Source organism: Cotesia glomerata, linkage group LG3, assembly GCF_020080835.1.
Source record: "Cotesia glomerata isolate CgM1 linkage group LG3, MPM_Cglom_v2.3, whole genome shotgun sequence".
Lineage (NCBI taxonomy): Eukaryota > Metazoa > Arthropoda > Insecta > Hymenoptera > Braconidae > Cotesia > Cotesia glomerata.
In genome coordinates this window covers 6,922,009-6,942,616 of record NC_058160.1, presented here as the reverse complement: position 1 = coordinate 6,942,616, position 20,608 = coordinate 6,922,009, and the positions used below count along the sequence as shown (strand labels likewise).

The 20,608-nt window shown below is 26.2% G+C and overlaps 5 protein-coding genes across 12 annotated transcripts; 3 read left to right on the top strand and 2 right to left on the bottom strand.

Annotated features, from left to right (window-relative positions):
• Window positions 1–1,340: 1,340 nt before the first annotated feature.
• LOC123260432 (pyridoxal phosphate phosphatase PHOSPHO2-like) lies at window positions 1,341–2,787 on the bottom strand. 3 transcript variants are annotated; one of them, XM_044721529.1, is made up of 4 exons: window positions 2,674–2,787; window positions 2,404–2,496; window positions 2,241–2,335; window positions 1,341–2,121 (listed from the first exon to the last, which is right to left on the bottom strand). In XM_044721529.1, exons 3-4 carry the CDS (start codon window positions 2,280–2,282, stop codon window positions 1,396–1,398), a joined length of 768 nt encoding a protein of 255 aa, XP_044577464.1. In that variant the 5' UTR covers window positions 2,283–2,335; window positions 2,404–2,496; window positions 2,674–2,787; the 3' UTR covers window positions 1,341–1,395. The 3 variants fall into 3 exon arrangements, with proteins under 3 accessions (XP_044577464.1, XP_044577463.1, XP_044577465.1); XM_044721528.1 differs by having other exon boundaries at window positions 2,404–2,599; window positions 2,674–2,764; XM_044721530.1 differs by lacking the exon at window positions 2,241–2,335 and having other exon boundaries at window positions 2,404–2,599; window positions 2,674–2,764.
• On the top strand, window positions 2,575–5,213 carry LOC123260428 (peptidyl-prolyl cis-trans isomerase D). 3 transcript variants are annotated; one of them, XM_044721523.1, is made up of 8 exons: window positions 2,679–2,771; window positions 2,846–2,941; window positions 3,063–3,156; window positions 3,230–3,367; window positions 3,441–3,739; window positions 3,806–3,943; window positions 4,023–4,274; window positions 4,350–5,213. In XM_044721523.1, exons 2-8 carry the CDS (start codon window positions 2,909–2,911, stop codon window positions 4,566–4,568), a joined length of 1,173 nt encoding a protein of 390 aa, XP_044577458.1. In that variant the 5' UTR covers window positions 2,679–2,771; window positions 2,846–2,908; the 3' UTR covers window positions 4,569–5,213. The 3 variants fall into 3 exon arrangements, with proteins under 3 accessions (XP_044577460.1, XP_044577458.1, XP_044577459.1); XM_044721525.1 differs by lacking the exon at window positions 2,846–2,941 and having other exon boundaries at window positions 2,575–2,717; XM_044721524.1 differs by lacking the exon at window positions 2,846–2,941 and having other exon boundaries at window positions 2,692–2,771.
• Window positions 5,214–5,948: 735 nt separating this feature from the next.
• On the bottom strand, window positions 5,949–10,895 carry LOC123260427 (centrosomal protein of 97 kDa). 4 transcript variants are annotated; one of them, XM_044721519.1, is made up of 10 exons: window positions 10,699–10,895; window positions 10,387–10,561; window positions 10,038–10,196; window positions 9,847–9,948; window positions 9,576–9,772; window positions 9,314–9,397; window positions 8,722–9,002; window positions 8,419–8,508; window positions 7,841–8,038; window positions 5,949–7,768 (listed from the first exon to the last, which is right to left on the bottom strand). In XM_044721519.1, the coding sequence occupies exons 2-10, from the start codon at window positions 10,558–10,560 to the stop codon at window positions 6,279–6,281; spliced, it is 2,775 nt and encodes a 924-aa protein (XP_044577454.1). In that variant the 5' UTR covers window position 10,561; window positions 10,699–10,895; the 3' UTR covers window positions 5,949–6,278. The 4 variants fall into 4 exon arrangements, with proteins under 4 accessions (XP_044577454.1, XP_044577455.1, XP_044577456.1 ...); XM_044721520.1 differs by lacking the exon at window positions 8,419–8,508 and having other exon boundaries at window positions 7,841–8,053; XM_044721521.1 differs by lacking the exon at window positions 8,419–8,508.
• Window positions 10,896–14,207: 3,312 nt separating this feature from the next.
• LOC123260430 (TD and POZ domain-containing protein 1-like) lies at window positions 14,208–15,559 on the top strand. Its single transcript, XM_044721526.1, has 2 exons — window positions 14,208–14,444; window positions 14,549–15,559. The coding sequence occupies exon 2, from the start codon at window positions 14,568–14,570 to the stop codon at window positions 15,504–15,506; it is 939 nt and encodes a 312-aa protein (XP_044577461.1). The 5' UTR covers window positions 14,208–14,444; window positions 14,549–14,567; the 3' UTR covers window positions 15,507–15,559.
• An 811-nt stretch (window positions 15,560–16,370) lies between these two features.
• On the top strand, window positions 16,371–18,946 carry LOC123260431 (alcohol dehydrogenase-like). Its single transcript, XM_044721527.1, has 6 exons — window positions 16,371–16,556; window positions 16,635–16,767; window positions 16,861–16,967; window positions 17,054–17,227; window positions 17,323–17,468; window positions 18,712–18,946. Exons 1-6 carry the CDS (start codon window positions 16,464–16,466, stop codon window positions 18,863–18,865), a joined length of 807 nt encoding a protein of 268 aa, XP_044577462.1. The 5' UTR covers window positions 16,371–16,463; the 3' UTR covers window positions 18,866–18,946.
• Window positions 18,947–20,608: the final 1,662 nt, after the last annotated feature.

Here is a 20,608-nt window from a genome sequence, read left to right as displayed (position 1 = left end):
GGGCTCATTTATGATCACCAAATTATCACTATTAATCAAAATATTTGTACCAATAGAAAAATTTGTGCTTGTAGAATTTTTATTGTCAGGCTCAATTACTTCGTTTACAATTTCATTTACGATTATTGACTCAATAGACTCAATAGAATTTAGACTACAGTCGACAGTTATATCATCGTTAATTATACCAGAGGTATTTGAACGAACATCATCTGATAATAAGCTGTAATTATTTTCATTGGTAATCACATTGGATTTTGGTATTGCATTCTTCTTCAAATGAACTTTTTCGTATTCATAAAAATATATACTCCCATCTTTTAGAACCTCTTGATTACTTTTAATAACATCGTTTGGATTAAAATGTAATTCGCAAATAAAATTGGTATTTTTTAATTCTTTGCCAAGAGCAGAGCTCCATTTGCTGAGCATTTCAATATCCTTTTAGAAAAAAATATTAAACTAAAATAATTACTTGTATACTACACAAAAAAAAATAAAAATATAACATTTTTTAAATATTATTATTTAAAAACTACACTAATGTAATAATCAATTATTTATTGACATAAAATTTTTAATATTATTTTGAGGTTACTCACTTTTGGTGCTTTGAATAAAGCCACTTTTCCTAAATGCTCACTTGCCTTTCGGCCACTAAGACAACCATCAACGGCACAACACTTTCCCATTTTTTTATAAAAATAATTCAAATAAAATAAATTAATATTTTATATTTAATTTAATTTATTTTTTTACATTGACGAGCCAGGTTAGCCAGCCCGTATTTACGTGTAATAATAATAATAGTATCGGTACCTCCGAAATACTCGCGCAGCCAGTGGCAAAAAAGAGAACTATGATCTGGGTCTATTATTTGTGTACATAAATAATGTGAAAAATCCTATACCGTTCGGACTCCTTGTATCTATACTTCGTGATACATACGCTTACATACAATATGACTAATGGAATATTAAGGTTCTGACGCAATAAAAATGCGGGAATTAGAATTAAGGGGGTGTACACATGAAATCAAATTTAATTCAAATCCAAGATTGGTTGAAATTTACCTAAGCTAAGGATCTGTTTGTTTTTTCAACCAATAACATTTTATTATTTTTTAAAGCTATAATTTTTTGCGGATTAAAAAACTGTAAATCATTATTTTTTACTAAATACCCTTGTAATTTATATATCAAATGAAATATAAATTTTTTGACTCGTTAAATTATAAATCAATTAATATTGATAAATTTATGGTTAATAAAAAAATGATTAAACAACAAAAACTTTTTAATTGAATTAAAAAAAAAAAAAAAAAAAAAAAAAAAAAATTATCGATTTTATTTTAATTATTTACTATATTTAATATTCTTGAAAACAATTGCAGGCTTAAGGATTAATTTTAGGATGAAGTACATTCCAAATATCTGAACCAGTTTTCCACGGAATAACTTTGGCTTTGACTTTATTTTTTGTATCTGGTTCATTCAATAATTTTATAATTGGATAGTCTTGTCTAGGAAATGCAAAATCTTTGTCAGATAATCTTAACATCGGACATAAATCATTTTTGCCATCTCCAGCATATGCAATTCTTTCAAAAGTTACTCCATGTTCTTTTCGTTTTTTAATGTATTCCTCTAATATAAATCCCTTGCATAAATTTTTCTCACTGAGCGTACACCAATTTTGCTCGTGGTAGGGTTCAATATTTAACAAGTCCTTGTCATCGAACCAAGCAGGATTTGTGAATATTTCGTTAACAGTATAATTCAATTGTTTATAACTTAACCAGTTCTCTATAAATACAGAGTTTGAATCACTAACAATAATTACTTCACAATTATTGGAATGCAAATTTTTTAAAAGTTCTTCAAATCCTTGCACAGAAGGAATACAATTTATGACATCATTTATTTCTTTTTGAGTTATTTTATTGCTATGTAACAATTCGAAAATATTTCTCATGAAAATTGTCCAGCTATCGCAAGATTTATACAATTTTTTCACGGTCTCTGTGCATTCTTTAGGAAGTAAATCACGAATAACAATATCACTGTTTTTATCAATGATTGTATGATCAAAATCAAAACTCATTAAAATAGGTTTTGCCATCTGGAATTTTTGAAATTTTTCATTAATATTAATATATTTTTTTTATTATTCTTAGTTATTATTTAAATTCATTTTTTACAGCTTACAAATATTAAAAAAAAAAATTAAATTAAAAATACCTTGTATTGTCGAACCAAAATATTGATAAATTTTTTTTTCATAAAATTTATATACTATCTTCTACAGCTACTCACACCATGAATTTCTATTTTATCTAAAATAAAAAATAATAACAATTATAAATTGACTAACTGAAATTTAAAAATAATTATTTTTAATTACCTTAATAACTTTTTTCCAACTTATTTTTTTCAAGAACAAATTTCCTGTTGATACGTGGCAATTTTGGCTTTTAAAATTCCTTTGTTAATTAATCTGTAGTAGAAATTTCAACTAATTTCTATACTATAAAGTTGCTGTACTAAGTAATAAATTAGTATAGTTTCTAAATACAGCAAATAAAGTAGTTTTGTATGCTCTGAAAAATGTCAAGAGTTGTTTATATTATATACATATAATATATCTATTTATATTTATTGACATGTTGTATACCTTATTATAAATGCCGGCTATATAACCTTTTACGCCTGTACTACGCATATCTACAATAATTGTCACTATTTATAAGACAGTGTTATTGAAATCATTTGGTTTGTTTAATGAGATTTTATAACTTAACTCTAATTAATATTACTTTTATCTTGATTATATTTAATTTTCACAGCTAGTAATAACTTACGTAAATAACCAAGTATTTTAATTGTCATATGAAAATAATTCTTTGCGCATGGTTAAATCAAATTTTATTCTTCAAGTACCAGTAAGAAACAAAAATAATTTTTATAAATATTACTACTACTACGTGCACAGTTGCACTCAATAATACTTTTAAGCAATAAAGTGAATAGTTAATAAAATATACTCTTTATCAAATTTTTCAGACAAATATGGAAAATATTTTGACAGATTCAAGTACTACGGATTCTCAACAGAATCCCATTGTTTTTCTTGACATAGCAATAGATAATGAAAAAAGTAGCAATCTCAATATTTATGCTATACGATATTTATTATAACTACTAATGATGTGATTAATTTTTTATTACAGTTGGAAGAATAATTATCGAATTATTTAAGCATATTACACCGCGGACTGCAGAAAATTTTCGCGCACTCTGTACTGGAGAAAAAGGTATTGGAATTAATGGTAAAAAATTATGTTACAAAGGATCCGTTTTTCATAAAAGTACGTAAACATTTTCTTATTATTCATAGAGTTGCTTAGACAGATATATAGTTTTTTTTTTTTTTTATTTCAGTTGTGCCACAATTTATGATCCAAGGGGGTGATATCATAAACTTTGATGGAACTGGTGGTGAAAGCATTTACGGAGCACATTTTGAAGATGAAAATTTTAAAGTTCAACATTCTGAAAAGGGCCTTCTTAGCACAGTCAACAAAGGAAAACCACACACAAATAATTCACAGTTTATTATAACGACTGAAACTAGTGGTCATTTAAATAATACCAATGTTGTATTTGGTAAAGTTTTGAGAGGAATGGGTATTGTACAAGAAATAAGTGAAGGTCCTATTGTCAAAGACAAACCACTACAGGTAGTTTCTAATCGTTTAAAAAAATTGAACGTTTGATTTTTGTTTTTTACTAGCTTAAATGTTTAGATATCTAAAATTATTGACTGTGGTGAAATAAAAGGAGAAAACTGGGGTATTGAAGAAAATGATGGGACTGTCGACGTATTTCCACCGTTTCCAGAAGATTGGGATTACGCTTCAAAAATTAACGCATCAGATATTGACGTAAGGATTGAAGTAAATCTGCGAAATATTTTTACTTTTAAATACAACAAATTACTGTTTATTTTTCTTTTCTTTACAGTATAATTACGTACACGATGTAATTAATAAAATCAAAACATCTGGTAACCATTATTATGGTAAAAAAAATTATACTACAGCAGAAAGAAAGTACAAAAAAGCTCTCGGATATTATAATTGGCTTACTAAGAATAATATTCCAGAAGAACTAAAATCAATTTTATGCAGTATACGTACATCAATAATGTTGAATCAATCTGCAACGAAATTGAAGCTGCTAAAATATCGTGAAGCTTTAGACCTTTGTAATTTTGTAAGTTTTTTTTTTGTAATTTTTCACTTATGATTATTGTTGTATTAATTATTTAATTAATGATAATTTGTCTAGGTATTGTCTGAGGATAAAACGAATACTAAAGCTCTTTTTCGACGTAGTCAGGCATATATTGGTTTGAATGATTACGAAACTGGTCTAGCTGACTTGAAACAATTACAATGTATTGATCCTGATAATCCTGAAATTTCACGTGAAATTGATAAAGTCAATAAATCTATCACATCATATTTAAATCATGAAAAGCAGACGTTTAAACGTATGTTTCGATAAAAAAAAAAAATTTCATTTTATACTTAAGAATAAATTCAGGGACAACATACCGGTATCAATATTTTATAAATATTTAACAAATCAAAAAAAAAAACTATATCATTTTTAAGAAGATTTTAAAGATAATTTTTTCCGCTATGAGAAACTTTTTATATCTTTTAAGAAGTTGAATTGTTACTTTTTTCAGCTAGATTATTTGAAAAATCAAATAAACCTTTGATGCTCTGTACAAGCAATTGTTTAGAAATTAATCTTGTTAATGGAGATTATTTTAATTAGAAAAAACAACAAAAATTGCTTTTTATTTCTTTATTTCAAAATACGAACTTATTCAGTTTATGAAAAGATTTGTTTTCATTTTAGTTTATGGTTTTAAGCATATTCTAATAAGTATGTATGGTGATTATAATTATGAAGAAATCGTGGAAGATTTTATCCGTCTTATTATGAATAAATAAGCTATTTTTTATGTATTTTACTCAGTAATAAATGTTAGAACTTTATACATTTTATATTTGAAAAATAATTTACTAATAACTAAGTTTTTGTAAAAAAAAAAAAAATATGAGGAAGTACAATATTGCAACTATAAGATTTTCTATAACAAATATGTAAAAAAAAAAAAAAAAAAAAAACCACTAAGTGCATAGTAATCTAATAAAAATTGTACTCAATTTATCATGTCATTACAAGTATTCGTCAACATTATTTTTGGTAATAATAACAATACCGAATACTTAATCTACTTGTAACAAATTCGTTTAAATTTTTTCAAGTCAAAAACTAAAAAAGCAAATAAAAAGTACAATTTAACTATCAAATCAGTTTTTTAATGATAAAATTAATACATTAAATAATCTTAAAGTATTAATTATATAAATATTATTATGCGTGAACATTAATTGAGCAGAAATATACGATTTATTAATTATTTATTTTTATAATTCTCAATTGTTAACACTACATAAATAAATAAATAAATAATTTGAATCCTTAGTGGTTTCGTTAAACGTATTTTAAATTTCTTAAAATAAAACTTTATTAATTTAATTATTTGGTCTGTCAATAATTAAATAATTTTAATGACCTCTTATTGAGAAGATGAAAAAAATTAAAAAGAAAAGTCATATGATTACTCGATAGTTAATTATCTAAATTTTTAAAATAGTGATTACATTAAACAGTAAAAAAAAGTTCTAGTAAATAGTCACTTGGGCTTCTTATATGTTTGAGGCATTATAATGATACTTTTAACAACGGAAACAATAGAATAATAAGAATAATTGTAAATTAAACCACTTTTTAATTCTAATAAAATACTGTCTAAACAATATAAGAGAATTATATAAATATCAATGACAGCAAGAAAACTATTTGGACTAGATTACATATATTTATTTGTTTATCAATTATGCATTATTCTAGATAAATATCTTGAAAAGGCGAATATTTAAGTCACTCTTTTTAATCTTCGAAAAAATTGACATATTATTTTATTATTCCACTGTCAATTGTCACGTGATGTATTTTTTCATCAACTTATTTAAAATTAATATTGATAATTTAACGAGTTATTACTCTATATGTTTTATGTACAGTGACTCTCGATATAAACTATTATTATGTGAAATATAATCACATTCAGACTTGAATTTATAATTTGTAAATAACGGAATCATTAAATAAGCAATTGTTTTTATTATTAGTAATTTAGTAGGAATTTTCTTTTTCACTTCCAGCAGTACTTTCTTGACCACTCTCATTTTCAATAAGATTATGTAACTCTTTACAAATGGTCTCTTCACAAATATCTGTACTCTCAATAACTTTTTCCAACTCACCATCCATTTCTTTGAATTCATCCTCAACAACTTCTTCACAGCTTTTAAACATTTCCTGATGATCAGCTGATAATAATTCTGGATTCGAATTTGAATTAAGTATATCAGTATTAATTTCATCATCCGTTGTGTCTGTTGATTGAGATACTTTTTTAAGAACACTGTCAACAAGATTTGTAGCGAAAGATTTACTCTCCGCACTTTCATGTATTGTCGGTTGTATAGACAATGATTGCGGTCGAATTAGTGGTTTGCCATATGGAAATGAATTCTCTTCACCAGCTGGAGTGTGTACTGCCGATATTTCTGTTTGCGTTCCAACACCATTGTCAATTAACACAACTTTTGTTTGCATATTTGACATACATCGTTTTATCTCAGTCATTGAATCTTGTAATTGTTGTACCTGACTGTGCAATAAATTACAAGTCTGCGCAAGATTTGTAACAATATCAGTGTTTGCTTGTGCACTATTAATTTCATTTGCATCACGTCCACCTGGTTGTAAACTAACAACTTTTTTCCACAGTGCATTTATAGCTTGCATTTGAAGTAATTGTAGTTTATGTTCACTTTCAAGAGCAGTACGTGTTGCTTCCATGTCAGTTGATAATTTTTGTATGTACTTATTCGTCCTCATCATTTCAATTGTTTTTAAAACATTTGTAGCCTTTTTATTTAAATTACGTGTATGATAACCTCGCCACATTCTTTGAATACATACAGCTGCCTTTTCAGCTTGATCTTCGGCTTTATTTGTATCCTCCTGGCGTCTTTGAATAGCTCTGTGTCGAATATTATTCAATTTTACTTGACAAACTTCACTATCTTCATCACTACTCATTGTTGTATTATCATTACCCGTAAATTTACCCTTTTGTAAATCGTTACTTTTTACTTTGTCATTTGCAGCTTTCATTCTTTGTGGATTTCTAGGCAAATTTGGTGAATTTCTAGCACTTCTTTTTGGTGTTGATATTTTACTTTGCACATAATTATTTATTTTAACAGCCTGTGGACATTTACCATTTGTATTTGTCGTAATAGGTTTAGCAATATTTGTTTTTCCTGCTACACAGTTAGACGCCGAATTACTTTTCATAAGAGAATTTGCTTTTAGTACTCCTACACTAGTTTTAGCAGTAACAATATTTGATAAATTGCTTGTTGTAATGGCTTTTGAATTATTTTCGTTGTTAATCTTAACAGGTACAATTGTCTGTATTGGTGAGTTAAGTCGAGATGGTGGAGTTTTTGGAAGAATTCGCGAGAGACCAGAAGGTGGCCGAAAATCTGGGCTCATCAATGATTCTGGCACAGGTACTAGTTTCGTTGCTGCTTGTAAAGGACTTGAAGTTTCTATTACAAAAATAAAACAAAATTTGTATAAGCTAATCACTGAAAAATTTAATAAAGTATAATTGATATTACCTTCGATATCTTTTAATCCGGATTCTTTGGATTTGTTATTAAAAGTATTGCACAACATATTTGGATCAAGACTTTGAGTCATCAATAATTCATGGTTATCAGCTAGAGTTCCATGACAAGATGATATCATAGTATCAGTATGACAACTTGCTACCATTCGATCTGGTGATCTCAATCGCATAGAATTACATGAAGAACCTAATAAAATAGAAGCTATTTGAGGATTTAAAATATTATTTTTTTTTTTTTTTAATAATTTATTAATATGCATAGGACAAATTACGCTAGTACCGTCAGCCGAAGCTTGCAAATGATAATTTACCTGATGCCTAAGTACGTTTACTTAAATAAAAAAATAATTGTACTATTTCACAACTATCTAATAATTATATTTAATAATGAATCAATACTTAATCAGTCTAATCAAACGTTTTATTAACTCTAGAAGCCGAAAGAAGCAACAGGATATGAACTCCAAAATTATTTCAGCAGAATAAGAATTTAATTGTGGGATGATGTTGACTTTAATTATTTTTTAACAATAATAAAAAAAAAATTGTCTTTAATTTCGGAGATACCTTTGCATCGTGACGGGCAGACGCAGTATTTTGACTTGAAAAATTTTGCTGATTGTAAGTATTTATCTTCGTGGAATGCAAAAATTGGTGCTATGAGTGAACAAAATTATATAATTACTGGACGTTGGTTCATTTAACTCACGCTCTTAATTGACATTGAAAAAAGAACGAGAGCCAAATGATCGCCTCAGTAATCAATCCTATATCTGTTTATTTTTACTACTAATTGCATTTTATTTTTATTTCTTTCATTTTTGATTAAAATAATAATAATAATAATAACAGCTTGAGAAATAAACTTACTTGGACGTCTCGGTGAGCTAGTACGATTAGGTCCTAATCTTCGTCTAGCTACCGGAGATGGTATTATACCATGAACAGTACTGGTGTCACTTTGCTGATTGAGTTGTTGTTGATGATGCTGCGCTTTACTCAATATTAATCTAAGCTTTCTGTCCGTCTCATTCTCAAGACACTCACCCGATAATGGACAAACAGATGCTAAATATTGAGTAAGTAATGAATGCTCACCAACACGAAATTGTCTGCCTCGTCCTTGAGAATAAAGCCATTCAGCTTTTAAACTGAATGGGTCAGTTTATAAATTTCTTTGGTAAATATAAATATCATTTATTAATTTTTAGTGAACAGTATTGATTTGTATATGTAACAAAATAATTATTTATAAAAATATGTAATTATATTTTTTATAGTATTCTCGTAAATTATGTTATGAAAATATTGTTAGTTTTTTTCGACTGTTTAATTATAAAATGTTTGAATCAATACTGTTAATAAAAAATTAATAAGGTCTTAGTGCTTTTTTTATTTATAGTGCAAGTAAATGAATAAATGAAATCATAAATCTATAATTATTAATTAGTAATTATCTTACCTTTCAATCGGATCTACAGCATATCCATCGATTGACTTGAGACTCATACACCAATTGATGACAAATGGACGATAATCAAAACCACTATAAACTATTTAGTTAAGAAACATTATCTAGTATGTGTGTCTATAAATATTGTGATTAAATAAATTTTAATATTTTATCTAGGCTACAAACTAGAGATCTTCTGCAAGTCTAGTAACAGTGATTAACTATTTAAAATTGATATGTTGCATAAAAAATTAAAAAAAAAAAAGGATACATACTATTACCTGTAGAACTAACACAAGGATTATTAGCAATAGAAAAATTAATAAGGTTCGTCAATCCACTGAGATGAGACATTTCATTTAAATCTGTAATATTATTGTTAGCTAATGTTAGAGTTTCTAAGCATGTTGGCAAATATCTTTCAGATTGTCGTAACGTTATTATGCGATTATTGTGTAAAAATAACTCCTGAAATAAATATATTAATTACAATAAATTAAGTAAAATTAATTGGTTTAAAAATGAGAGTTATTAATTCATACTTTTAAATTTCTGAGATAAGAAATATCAGAAATATGACTGATACTATTTTCAGATAAATCCAGGTGTTGTAATTTTGTATTAGTATGCAGATGCTCAATGGACTGAAAAAATTTGAGAAAAAAAAATATTTTAGGCAATTAGTATTAAATTTTTCAATGTTAATTCAAAAACTAAGTGATGTGAAGCATACTTTAATATTATTCCCAGCTAAGCACAGAGTTGTTAAATTTGGCATATCTTTGATGCCTTCGATTGTTAAAATTCCATTGTTAGCCAAATTTAGTGTAACCAAATTACATAATTTTGATACTCCATACATTCGTAAAAGCTGATTGCGTACAATAGAGAGCTAAAAAAAATTATTTATCAGTATTTTTAAAAGAACAACTAGTTATGAATAATCTAATTAAATAAAAATTTAATAGCAGGAAAATATTATCTAAAATATTTCGATCCTTGAGTAAAAACATGATAAAACATTATTATTATAATTATAATAGAATTACTTAAATATAAAAATCGCTTAAATTTGTACAAACCTTTGTGATTCTGTGATAAGTATCAAGATTATCAAGTCTTTGAAGTTCATTATCGTCTACGATTAAAGTATTAATATCTGCGTCTGACGGACACCGACTTAATTTTTTAAGTCCTTGACCACTCAGATCTAGAGTATCACAAACAGATGATTCTGATTCTTCACAGGAATTCATTCTGCAATTTATAAAAATATATTATTATTAATTATAACTATAACTTATCATGATTGTTATGTGTTTAATAAAAATGACAAATAGAAAACAAAAAATAAACGAATAAAGTAAGAATATTGAATTAAACATAATAATTACATAAGTTCTTTTATTTCACTGATCAAAACTCAATATAATTAAAATATCAAAATAATACGTGCGAACTGATTAAGTTTATAATATTATGGGCTTGAGTACAACAAACATAAGATATCTAAATTTAATTCAATTGATTTCCAACCCGCGGAAGCCATGATGAATACAAACCACTAAACCACTACTGACATGACAGAAAATATTAGAAAATATGGTTTATTTCTCGTAAAAATACGGTATGTTTAGGTGACAGAAAAAAAATGCAGTTAAATTCTTTGTTGGTAATGTAAATGGCTATGTTACTTACACTTTAAATAATTATGTAGTAATTAATATGATAATTAAATATAAACAAAAGAATAATTTAGAAAATTTGGTGTCAACATTTTTTGTGTAAAATTTGAAAGATTTTTTTCAGAAAATATAACAATTTTTAAAAATTGGTTATTACTTTAACAATAACTCATTACAGTTTTATATGACATTAAAGTTAGCAGTCACTTGACCACTTTTTAAGTTTTTTTAACAAACAAATTTGTTCCAAAAAATGATTTTTAAAAAATTGCACTTTTTATTTTTTACAATTTCTAGATGTCAGTTTTTTTTAGTAATTTTTTTTTTGCCATAATTTATTTGTTACAAAAACTCTTAAAAATAATCAAATATCTGCTAAATTAATTTTCATTAGTTTTATTGATGATGTTGAAATCAGCCATCTGTCAGTTTTTTTTAAATTTTATAACAAATTATTAAATATTTTTTGGATAAAATTCCACATGTAAAAATTAAAAAAAGTTATCTGTGCGAATTTCAAAAAATTTTTTTATTTTTCAAGATTAATTTGTTCTAAAAATTAAAAATATTTTCAGATGTCTGCTGATTTCAATATCAATTTTATTTTTAATTCCAACTTTAATTTTCATTCTCTTGTTATTTACTTATTTATGTACACTACTCACAAAAATTAAGGGAATAAAAAAAAACGCAAATTTTTTTTAGATTTTTGACGGGCTGTATTTCAGCGGAAAATGATCGTATCGCAAAAATAAAAAATGGATTTTAAAGCTCTGAGACTCTAGTTTTCAGATCTTGAGGTCAAAATTTTTTAGGAATTACGGTATTAACATGATCCGAAGAAATAGAGCGAAAAAAAAAATTTCCAAATTTTTGAATTTTTTTTTTTCACTCTATGGGCTCCGAAAAATTTTTTCAGACAAAGCGACCTCATGGAACAGATAGCCTGTTTATTTAGCTTTAATTGCATTTTTTATTTAGCTTGATACGACCATTTGTTGCGGAGATATCCGAGATTAGACGAAAAAGGACGTTTATATCTTTAACCATCAATATCTCTGTAACCAATAATCGCACAGCAAAAAAAAAGGACAGTTTTGCAAACTGGAATCGATTTACAATGAAATCCCATAAAAAAATTTCAGAAAAAAAAATCTTATCGGTGTACGGTACCGCTTTAAAAAAAGTTAAAAAAAGTGACTTTTTCCCTTATTTTGGTTGATCGACTGTATCTTAACAAATATCAACGGGGAAGCTAGCCATTGCAGGACTTTTTACACCTCAATGTACCCCTAAGAAGCCTGTAAATTTTCAGATTGATCCATTCAGTAGTTTTTTCGCCCCGAGTAATCAAAATTTTGAAAAAATTAAAGGAATAAGATTTTATCCATTATCGTGCTGCAATTTTCAGAAAAATGAAAAATTGATTTTTTTTTTTTTTTGCACTTAATTTGCCTGAGCTCATCAGTAAATTCGAATAAAAAAAAAACGACAAACAAAAAAATTCGAAAATTAAGGTAAATTTTTTTTTTTGAGAAAAAAAATTTTTTTATCTTAATTTTCAATTTTTTTGTTTGACGTTTTTGTTTTATTTGAATTTACTGATGAGCTCAGGCAAATTAAGTGCAAAAAAAAAAAAAAATCAATTTTTCATTTTTCTGAAAATTGCAGCACGATAATGGATAAAATCTTATTCCTTTAATTTTTTCAAAATTTTGATTACTCGGGGCGAAAAAACTACTGAATGGATCAATCTGAAAATTTACAGGGTTCTTAGGGGTACATTGAGATATAAAAAAGTCCTGCAATGTCTAGCTTCCCCATTGATATTTGTTAAGATACAGTCGATCAACCAAAATAAGGGAAAAAGTCACTTTTTTTAACTTTTTTTAAAGCGGTACCGTACACCGATAAGATTTTTTTTTCTGAAATTTTTTTGTGGGATTTCATTGTAAATTGATTCCAATTTGCAAAACTGTCCTTTTCTTTGCTGTGCGATTATTGGTTGCAGAGATATTGATGGTTAAAGACATAAACGTCCTTTTTTGTCTAATCTCGGATATCTCCGCAACGAATGGTCGTATCAAGCTAAATAAAAAATGCAATTAAAGCTAAATAAACAGGCTATCTGTTTCATGAGGTCGCTTTGTCTGAAAAAATTTTTCGGAGCCCATAGAGTGAAAAAAAAAAATTCAAAAATTTGGAAATTTTTTTTTTCGCTCTATTTCTTTGGATCATGTTAAAACCGTAATTCCTAAAAAATTTTGACCTCGAGATCTGAAAACTAGAGTCTCAGAGCTTTAAAATCCATTTTTTATTTTTGCGATACGATCATTTTCCGCTGAAATACAGCCCGTCAAAAATCTAAAAAAAAATTTACGTTTTTTTTTATTCCCTTAATTTTTGTGAGTAGTGTACATATACGCCAATCGGCATTACACATCTATTAACTAATAGAGTATTCTTTAAATAATAGCTTGAAAATTATAAAAATAAATAATAGTTTAAAAAAACTAAAAACACGCTTTTTATAGAAAACCAAACTAAAAAATAGAAAATAAATTTTAATAAATTTAAATTAAGAATAGTGTTAAAAATTTCAATAAATATAAATTAATAATAGTGTAAATAAAAAAAATGTATTTTATTTTAAAAAAGCGTGGGGTGCTTTTTAAGATATTATCAAAATGATAATCACTCTACTCATATCTGTCAATAAAATATTTATAACTATTGACACCATGCACCCCACGCTTTTTTTAAAATAAAATACATTTTTTTTATTTGCACTATTATTAATTTATATTTATTGAAATTTTTTACACTGGTCTTAATTCAAATTTATTAAAATTTATTTTCCATTTTTTAGTTTAGTTTTCTATAAAAGCGTGTTTTTTAGTTTTTTTTTTACACTATTATTTATTTTCTACTTTTTAGTTTGGTTTATTTATAAAAGCGTGATTTTTTAGTTTTTTTAAACTATTATTTGTTGATTATCAAAAATATTCAGGCGCGCAAATTACCCACGGAGAGTTACATACTGACATACTGACATACTGACATACAAGTGAAGCTAATAAAAAGCGTGTAAAAATATCATTGATTATATCATGGTACCTAGTTAAAATTAATTAATTTTATTACTAATATTCCAAAATTGTTATATTTTTTTATAAAATTCGAAAACACTTCACAGAAGAACATTCAACCGTTACAATTTTAACTTTCGTGATTAATCGATTATCTTCGTGATCTATCGTTTATAAATGCCGCCTCTATTTTCGTGGAGTGAAAACAATGTGTGTATGAGAGAAGCAATGATAACAACCTAAAAAACTGATTCATTACTTCACACCTATCGAAGTTGTTTAATTATTAAAATATTTTTAATAATTTAAATTAAAAAATAAATATTCGCAGGTAAAAAGCATTTTAAATGTTAATCAGCAATAAAGGTAATATTTATCTTATTTTATGTGATAAACAGTCTATGATTAGAATTTACATCTATTGACCAAATAAATTTATATCCATTAACACACGATATATTAATTTACAGCTTAAATAAAAAAGTAAAGATGATTGCTAACTATGTTGACGGTAATACCATAAAACACGACTGTAAAATTGATGGCTCTGTAGATTATTTTGGTTCTACTCAATACTTTATGAAAGCCCTTGATTATTGTTTGATCACATTAAAAGTCGAGTACGTTGCAGGAGATAAAAACATTTTGATTGATATAAGAAAGGATTATATTACTAAGCCTGGCACTGTTATTTTTCAAGTATTTGTTAACAAATCCAGACAATATTCTGCTATTGTTCATGACTGGATTGAAAATCACAAGCTGGAGGTGCTAAAAGATAGTAAATTTAGCGCATCTATGATTATTAGTTGCAAAATAATTTGGTTAGGCTTTACGGATAAATCTATATCATCATCATTAATCAGTACAAACAAAGATTATTCTATGTTTTACGTGACAAGTATGTTAAATGACATAAAATTAATTGTTGGTGGAGAAGAAATTACATGTCATAAAGTTATTCTCGCTGCTCACAGTCCTGTTTTTCTAAAGGAGTTTCAGTCAAATAACGGAATGGATCGTATGATTATTGAGAATGTTGAACCAGATGTTATGAAAGAGGCATTGAGGTTTATGTATGCTGGTGATACGTTAGCTGAAAATAATTGCGAACTTGCGTTAAGACTATTGAGTGTTGCCGAACGATTCAAGATAACTAAATTACAGAATTTCTGTGGGCCAACTATTTTTCGTTTTATTAGTGTAGAAAACGCTATTCGTATTATTTGTGAAGCTGAAAAAAATAACGCTCTCAAATTACGTAAAATGACCTTAAAGTTCATTATCGAAAATATAAAGACTATTGAAATGCAAGACGAGTACAAAAAATTAACGTTAGCCAAAAACGAATTGTTATATGAAATTATTGATGGCTTAAGAGAAACACGTTCAAAAAAAGCAAAAAGAATCAAAATTTGTTTTGCATAAATATTTAGAAGTTTTTTGGTTTTTAATTGTATATATCTTAAGTAAGTTTTGTACTTAAAATATTGTAAAATTACTGTAAAACAAGTCAAAATAATTAGTTTATAAAAATAAATGTTTAATAGTATAGATATTAAAATTGTTATACATAATATTTGAAATATGAAAATATTAGAATAAGTAAGAAATAATAATTCTCATGTTTTTTATGATTATTAAAAAGTACATTCTCAACACTGTTTACTTTGTACACTTTGAGTTTATACTTATAGTTGAATTTTTTTTTTTTTTTTTTTTTTTGTTAAATTGTAATCTTAGATGATATATTTTAATAGAAGAAATACATCATAATTAGTAAATGAAATGTTTATTTTTATTTAATTTGATTTTCGTAAGTACGATAGTTTTTTCAGAAATATTTATCAATATTCATCAAGAAAAACTTTTTCTTGAAGGTAAATTATTAGAATTTTTGTGTAAATAAAGAATAAAATTTAATTGTAAAGTGCGTTATTCTGTAAGTATACTTAAAATTCAAAATTATCTAACAAACGCAACAATTTTAATTTTAATTTATATCAGGTCAATATTAATCATCTTGTAACTCAGAATTTAGTGAGAATTACATAATGCAATTTATAATTCAGAATAAAATTTTTCTTTAAATCTTCACAGACGTTGTAAGAAGAAGAAATTATTCATATTAGAAAAATAGAATATTTTTGCAATTTTTGTTAGAACATTCAAAAATAACTGTAATTTACTCAAGTTAATATATGTTAACAATTGTAATATTTACCAATCGTAATGTAACTGAAACGAAAACAAGATAGGTCAAGGATCATGTTAGTGAGAAAACAAATCTGAACAATATCACAGTACTTAAGCGTCACTCGTACGAGGCGATTGATTTTAATAAAACTTCTTTTATTAACAAAAAATTTTTTTTTTTAATTCAAAATGCAAATAAAGGATAAAAAAGGAATTATTATAGGAACCGTTAATCGCTTAGGAATAGCCTTTTGCCGTGAACTGCTTAGAAATGGTGCTGAAGTGAGTTTTTAGTGATTAATATCTTAATATTATTAATTAATCATTGTACTTAACTAATATTATTCGAATTTTCAACAGAAAATTGTAATGATTGGAGACCGAGAGATTAATGACAATGAAATATCACCAATAGATGAATTAAATCATGAATTCGGTGAACAACGAGTTACACACTACAACAGCGATATATCGAAGAGTAGCGAATTAGATTGTAAGTACTTTTTCATTATTTGTTTTGTTACGTAAAAATATAATTAATTGATTGATAAATAACTTATTATTTAAGATTTCTTCTTTTAAATAGCAATATTCAAAGAAGCAGTGAATTATCTTGGAGGACTAGAAATTCTTATTAATAATGCAGATCTCTTTAATGAAGTCGACATAACAAAAGCTGTTGATGTTAATATTGTAAGCATTGATAAATATTATCGGTGTTCTTACACTCTTTAATTTAATTTTTTAAACATTTATAATCTATCATGTCTGTCTGATAGGCTACAGTAATTCGAAGTAGTCTACTTGGGGTACAACAAATGGGAAAAGATATGGGCAGTAAAGGAGGAATTATCGTGAATGTTGCATCAATTTTTGGCCTTGAACCTGTACCACAACTCCCCGTTTACTCAACTGCGAAACAAGCAGTTATCAGTTTTAGCCGTTCATTTTCAGTAATTAAATTCATCATTAACATTTTTGAACATTTTATTAATAATTTAATTAACTAATTAAGTCTTGCAATAATCAACAAACAATTTATTTTTAGCAACCTTATCATTTCAAGAGAACAGGAGTTAAAGTAGTTGTACTTTGTCCAGGATTATCGAAAGTCCAGGATTATCCGAGTGAAAAATACCCAAATAATGATTCGGAAGTCACCGAGGCCAAATGTGCAACAGTTCATCCCCAAAAGTAATTCTGATATGAATGAAAATTCGTTAACTTAAATACTAAAATTATCTATGTCTACACGCTTAAATTAATTGAAGAATCCATCGATTTTTGTTAAATGATTTCAATAGAAATTAAAAGTTTTTAGGATTTATTAAAATTAATTTATGTCATATTTTTTAAATTAATTAAGTGCAACTTTAAAACAATTTTTTTTTTTACTTGTAAGCTATTAATTTTGCTATAAACAAAATTTTCACACAGAAATTGGCATCGGTACAGGAATTATAAAAAATTCTTTATAGCGATTTAAAAATTTTTTGAATATTATAATTTTTAAGCGAAATTGACGTCGATAAATTTCATTATTCTTAGCAATAAAAGTGATTTTGAAATTAATTCGGAAATATACGAGAATAATACAAGTACGAATTAATGTTTCTTAACTTTTGCATTATGAAAAATAACTGTACCAAAATTTCTTATGCATTGCAAAAAAACCAAAGTAATAATCATGCGTCAGGTTACTTTAATCTAAATTGTTATCCATGTCTAAATACTAGAGCTTTATTATACTTCTATAAATTTAAAGATATAAAAATTGAAGGAGTAAAAGTGACAAAAAATTTTTTTCAATTTTTTAAGATCAATATTTTTCGTTTTTAAAACTGTTGTTGTTTCAAAAAACTTTTTTTTTCTGTCGTACCTTTTCAGTTCAAACTTTTTTATATATTTGCTCACCAATATCTTAAAGTTATTATGCTTGTACATGTATCAATTAGGCTTAAGTTTTCATAGTTATATTTTAAACGGGTGCAGGTTAAAATTTCAGAAATAGAATCGTCTATTAGATAAATTATTAAATAATTACTTTATGCCATTGAATAAGATAAAAGACTCAATTATTGATACTGGCCTAGTTGTTTGACACTTGCAATTTTATTCTAATTAAAAAAACAAAATGTTCTCAAAAAACCAATTATCCTAAAATTTATAATTCTAAAATTATATTCATTAATTTATTAGAGTTAATTTGTTTTTTTCAACGAGAATAAAATTGCAAGTATCAATAATTAGGCCAGTGTCAACAACTGGGTCTTTTACCTTATATGTATTTTTTGTTATGACGATATTGAATTAATATTGATAATAAGACTACTTAAAAATTAAATCTTCGGAGAAAACCAAAAAGCATCTAATGTAAGCTTGTTAATAAAACTGATCAAGATTAATCTATTCTAATGATTTCAAATTTGATTTTTAGAGTTGAAACAGTGGCCCATGGTTTAGTATATGTGATAAGATGTGCACAAAATGGAAGCATTTGGATAAGTGAAGACAATAATCCTATTTACGAAGTGCAACTTCCCGACGTTCTTCCTCACAAATCAAAAGAAGAAGAATCATCAAGTTTTTGAAATTTATCTTGAATAAAAATTTATTATTTTTATTATAAATATAATAATAATTGTTGTTGTATCTTAGTCAAATTGATTGAATAAAAATGGTTTATCTTGCAGAAGAATATCAATAAATTATTCATATTTTTTAAATAAAATTATTTTATTTATATTTTTAATATCAAATTATAGATATAACTTACGGAAATTAGATAAATAAAAAAATATCCTAATGAATTTTAATTTGTTGCTTTTGTTCTTAAAATACTATTTTTTTCAAGAATTTGAAATCTCTATACTTTCCCATACAAAAATGGATTGATCAATTATTAATCACTCAGTCATCAATTAATGACCTCTGAGTGATCAGTTAATGATCACTGAGTGATCAATTATTTATCACAAGCAGATCGATCGTTGATCACTGACAGGTATCCTATTAATCACCGAAATCAGTGATTGATCACTTCGAGATCACTCAGCGATCAATTTATGAACACTGAATGATCAATTGATGAATACTAAATGATTAACTGATCATTCAGAGCTCATTAGTTGATGACTGAGTGATTATTAATTGATCATTGAATGATTGCTAATTGTTCACTTAATTAGTATTAATTTATCGCGTAATGAGCAATGATTAATCACCGTATGATCTCTCAGCAAAAAAAATTAATTTCTAAATGATAATTGGACAATTTATTATAAAATCACTAAATCATTAGATAATTTCTAACCGATCATGTGCTAATTTTGTTGCTCGTCTTCCGACCCAAAGCGGTTGAGATAGTACTTTACTTTTAGCACGTCAAAGTCAGGGAATTTTGTAATTTTAATTTTAATTCTATTTCTAGATGGTGATTGGATGATTAATCATAATAGAATTTAATTTGCAATTAGCTAGAGAGCTTGATTACCAATCATCAAGCCATCATTATGTTACGACCGAAAATTTATCAATAGAGATCGCAAAACTAATTTTCTGACATTTTTCCGTATTGTCTCCATAAAGTGATCAGTTAGCGATCTCTGAATGACCTCTCGTTGATGTATGGTAGACTCATAATTGATCAGTCAGTGATCAATTATTGATCAATCCATTTTTGTACAGGCTATTAATATTTTGCATAAAATTAAATGAGGTTTTAAGTTAGAAAAACTTGATACTTTTATAACAGAGAAATTTTTATAAATCTAACGCGTGGATCTAACACGCATAAAAACGATATAGTTGAAATAACAAAAGACGGGATAACTGAAAAATATGTTCTGGTAACAAATGAGTGTAGTTATAGTAACAAATCCATTGGTCTCGCATTAACAAAATATTTCAAGTTGTACTAACAAACCAATCCCTGATTAAAATTATTGATTGAATAAAATTGAATTGGATATGATTTCAATTATTTTCAACAAGTTGTATTTCACGATTGATTCAGCTCAGGCAAAAATGAATTTTTCCGAATAGATAAATAGTTTAAAGATTTTAAACCTTTTTAAGTATAAAAAAAAATTAAGAAAAATTCAAATATTTAATTGTGTTCAATGGATTTGAATAGATAAATAGTTCATGAATTTGGATATAATGCGGAATTAAAAAAAAATAGAGAAAAATAAATGATTTTAAATTGTTCTCAATTGTTATCAATGAATAAATAAGCCTTTATATCCGGTTGTACTGTAAATATAAAATTATTGAAATTTATTTGTATTTCTGAATACTTTTGAATTGTTTTCTATGAATAAATGCAACTTAAT

Coding starts and splice junctions, on each gene's coding strand:
- LOC123260432 (XM_044721529.1), bottom strand. CDS start 2,282: ATGAAAAAAAAATTTATCAATATTTTGGTTCGACAATACAAG. Junction 2,122..2,240: donor TTTTGGTTCGACAATACAAG/GTATTTTTAATT, acceptor CAAAAATTCCAG/ATGGCAAAACCTATTTTAAT.
- LOC123260428 (XM_044721523.1), top strand. CDS start 2,909: ATGGTTAAATCAAATTTTATTCTTCAAGTACCA. Junction 2,942..3,062: donor ATTTTATTCTTCAAGTACCA/GTAAGAAACAAA, acceptor CAAATTTTTCAG/ACAAATATGGAAAATATTTT. Junction 4,275..4,349: donor CTTTAGACCTTTGTAATTTT/GTAAGTTTTTTT, acceptor TAATTTGTCTAG/GTATTGTCTGAGGATAAAAC.
- LOC123260427 (XM_044721519.1), bottom strand. CDS start 10,560: ATGAATTCCTGTGAAGAATCAGAATCATCTGTTTGTGATACTCTAGAT. Junction 9,949..10,037: donor TAGCTGGGAATAATATTAAA/GTATGCTTCACA, acceptor AAATTTTTTCAG/TCCATTGAGCATCTGCATAC. Junction 9,773..9,846: donor CTTATCTCAGAAATTTAAAA/GTATGAATTAAT, acceptor TATTTATTTCAG/GAGTTATTTTTACACAATAA.
- LOC123260430 (XM_044721526.1), top strand. CDS start 14,568: ATGATTGCTAACTATGTTGACGGTAATACCATAAAACACGACTGTAAA.
- LOC123260431 (XM_044721527.1), top strand. CDS start 16,464: ATGCAAATAAAGGATAAAAAAGGAATTATTATAGGAACCGTTAATCGC. Junction 17,228..17,322: donor GTTTTAGCCGTTCATTTTCA/GTAATTAAATTC, acceptor ATTTATTTTTAG/CAACCTTATCATTTCAAGAG. Junction 17,469..18,711: donor GCAACAGTTCATCCCCAAAA/GTAATTCTGATA, acceptor TTTGATTTTTAG/AGTTGAAACAGTGGCCCATG.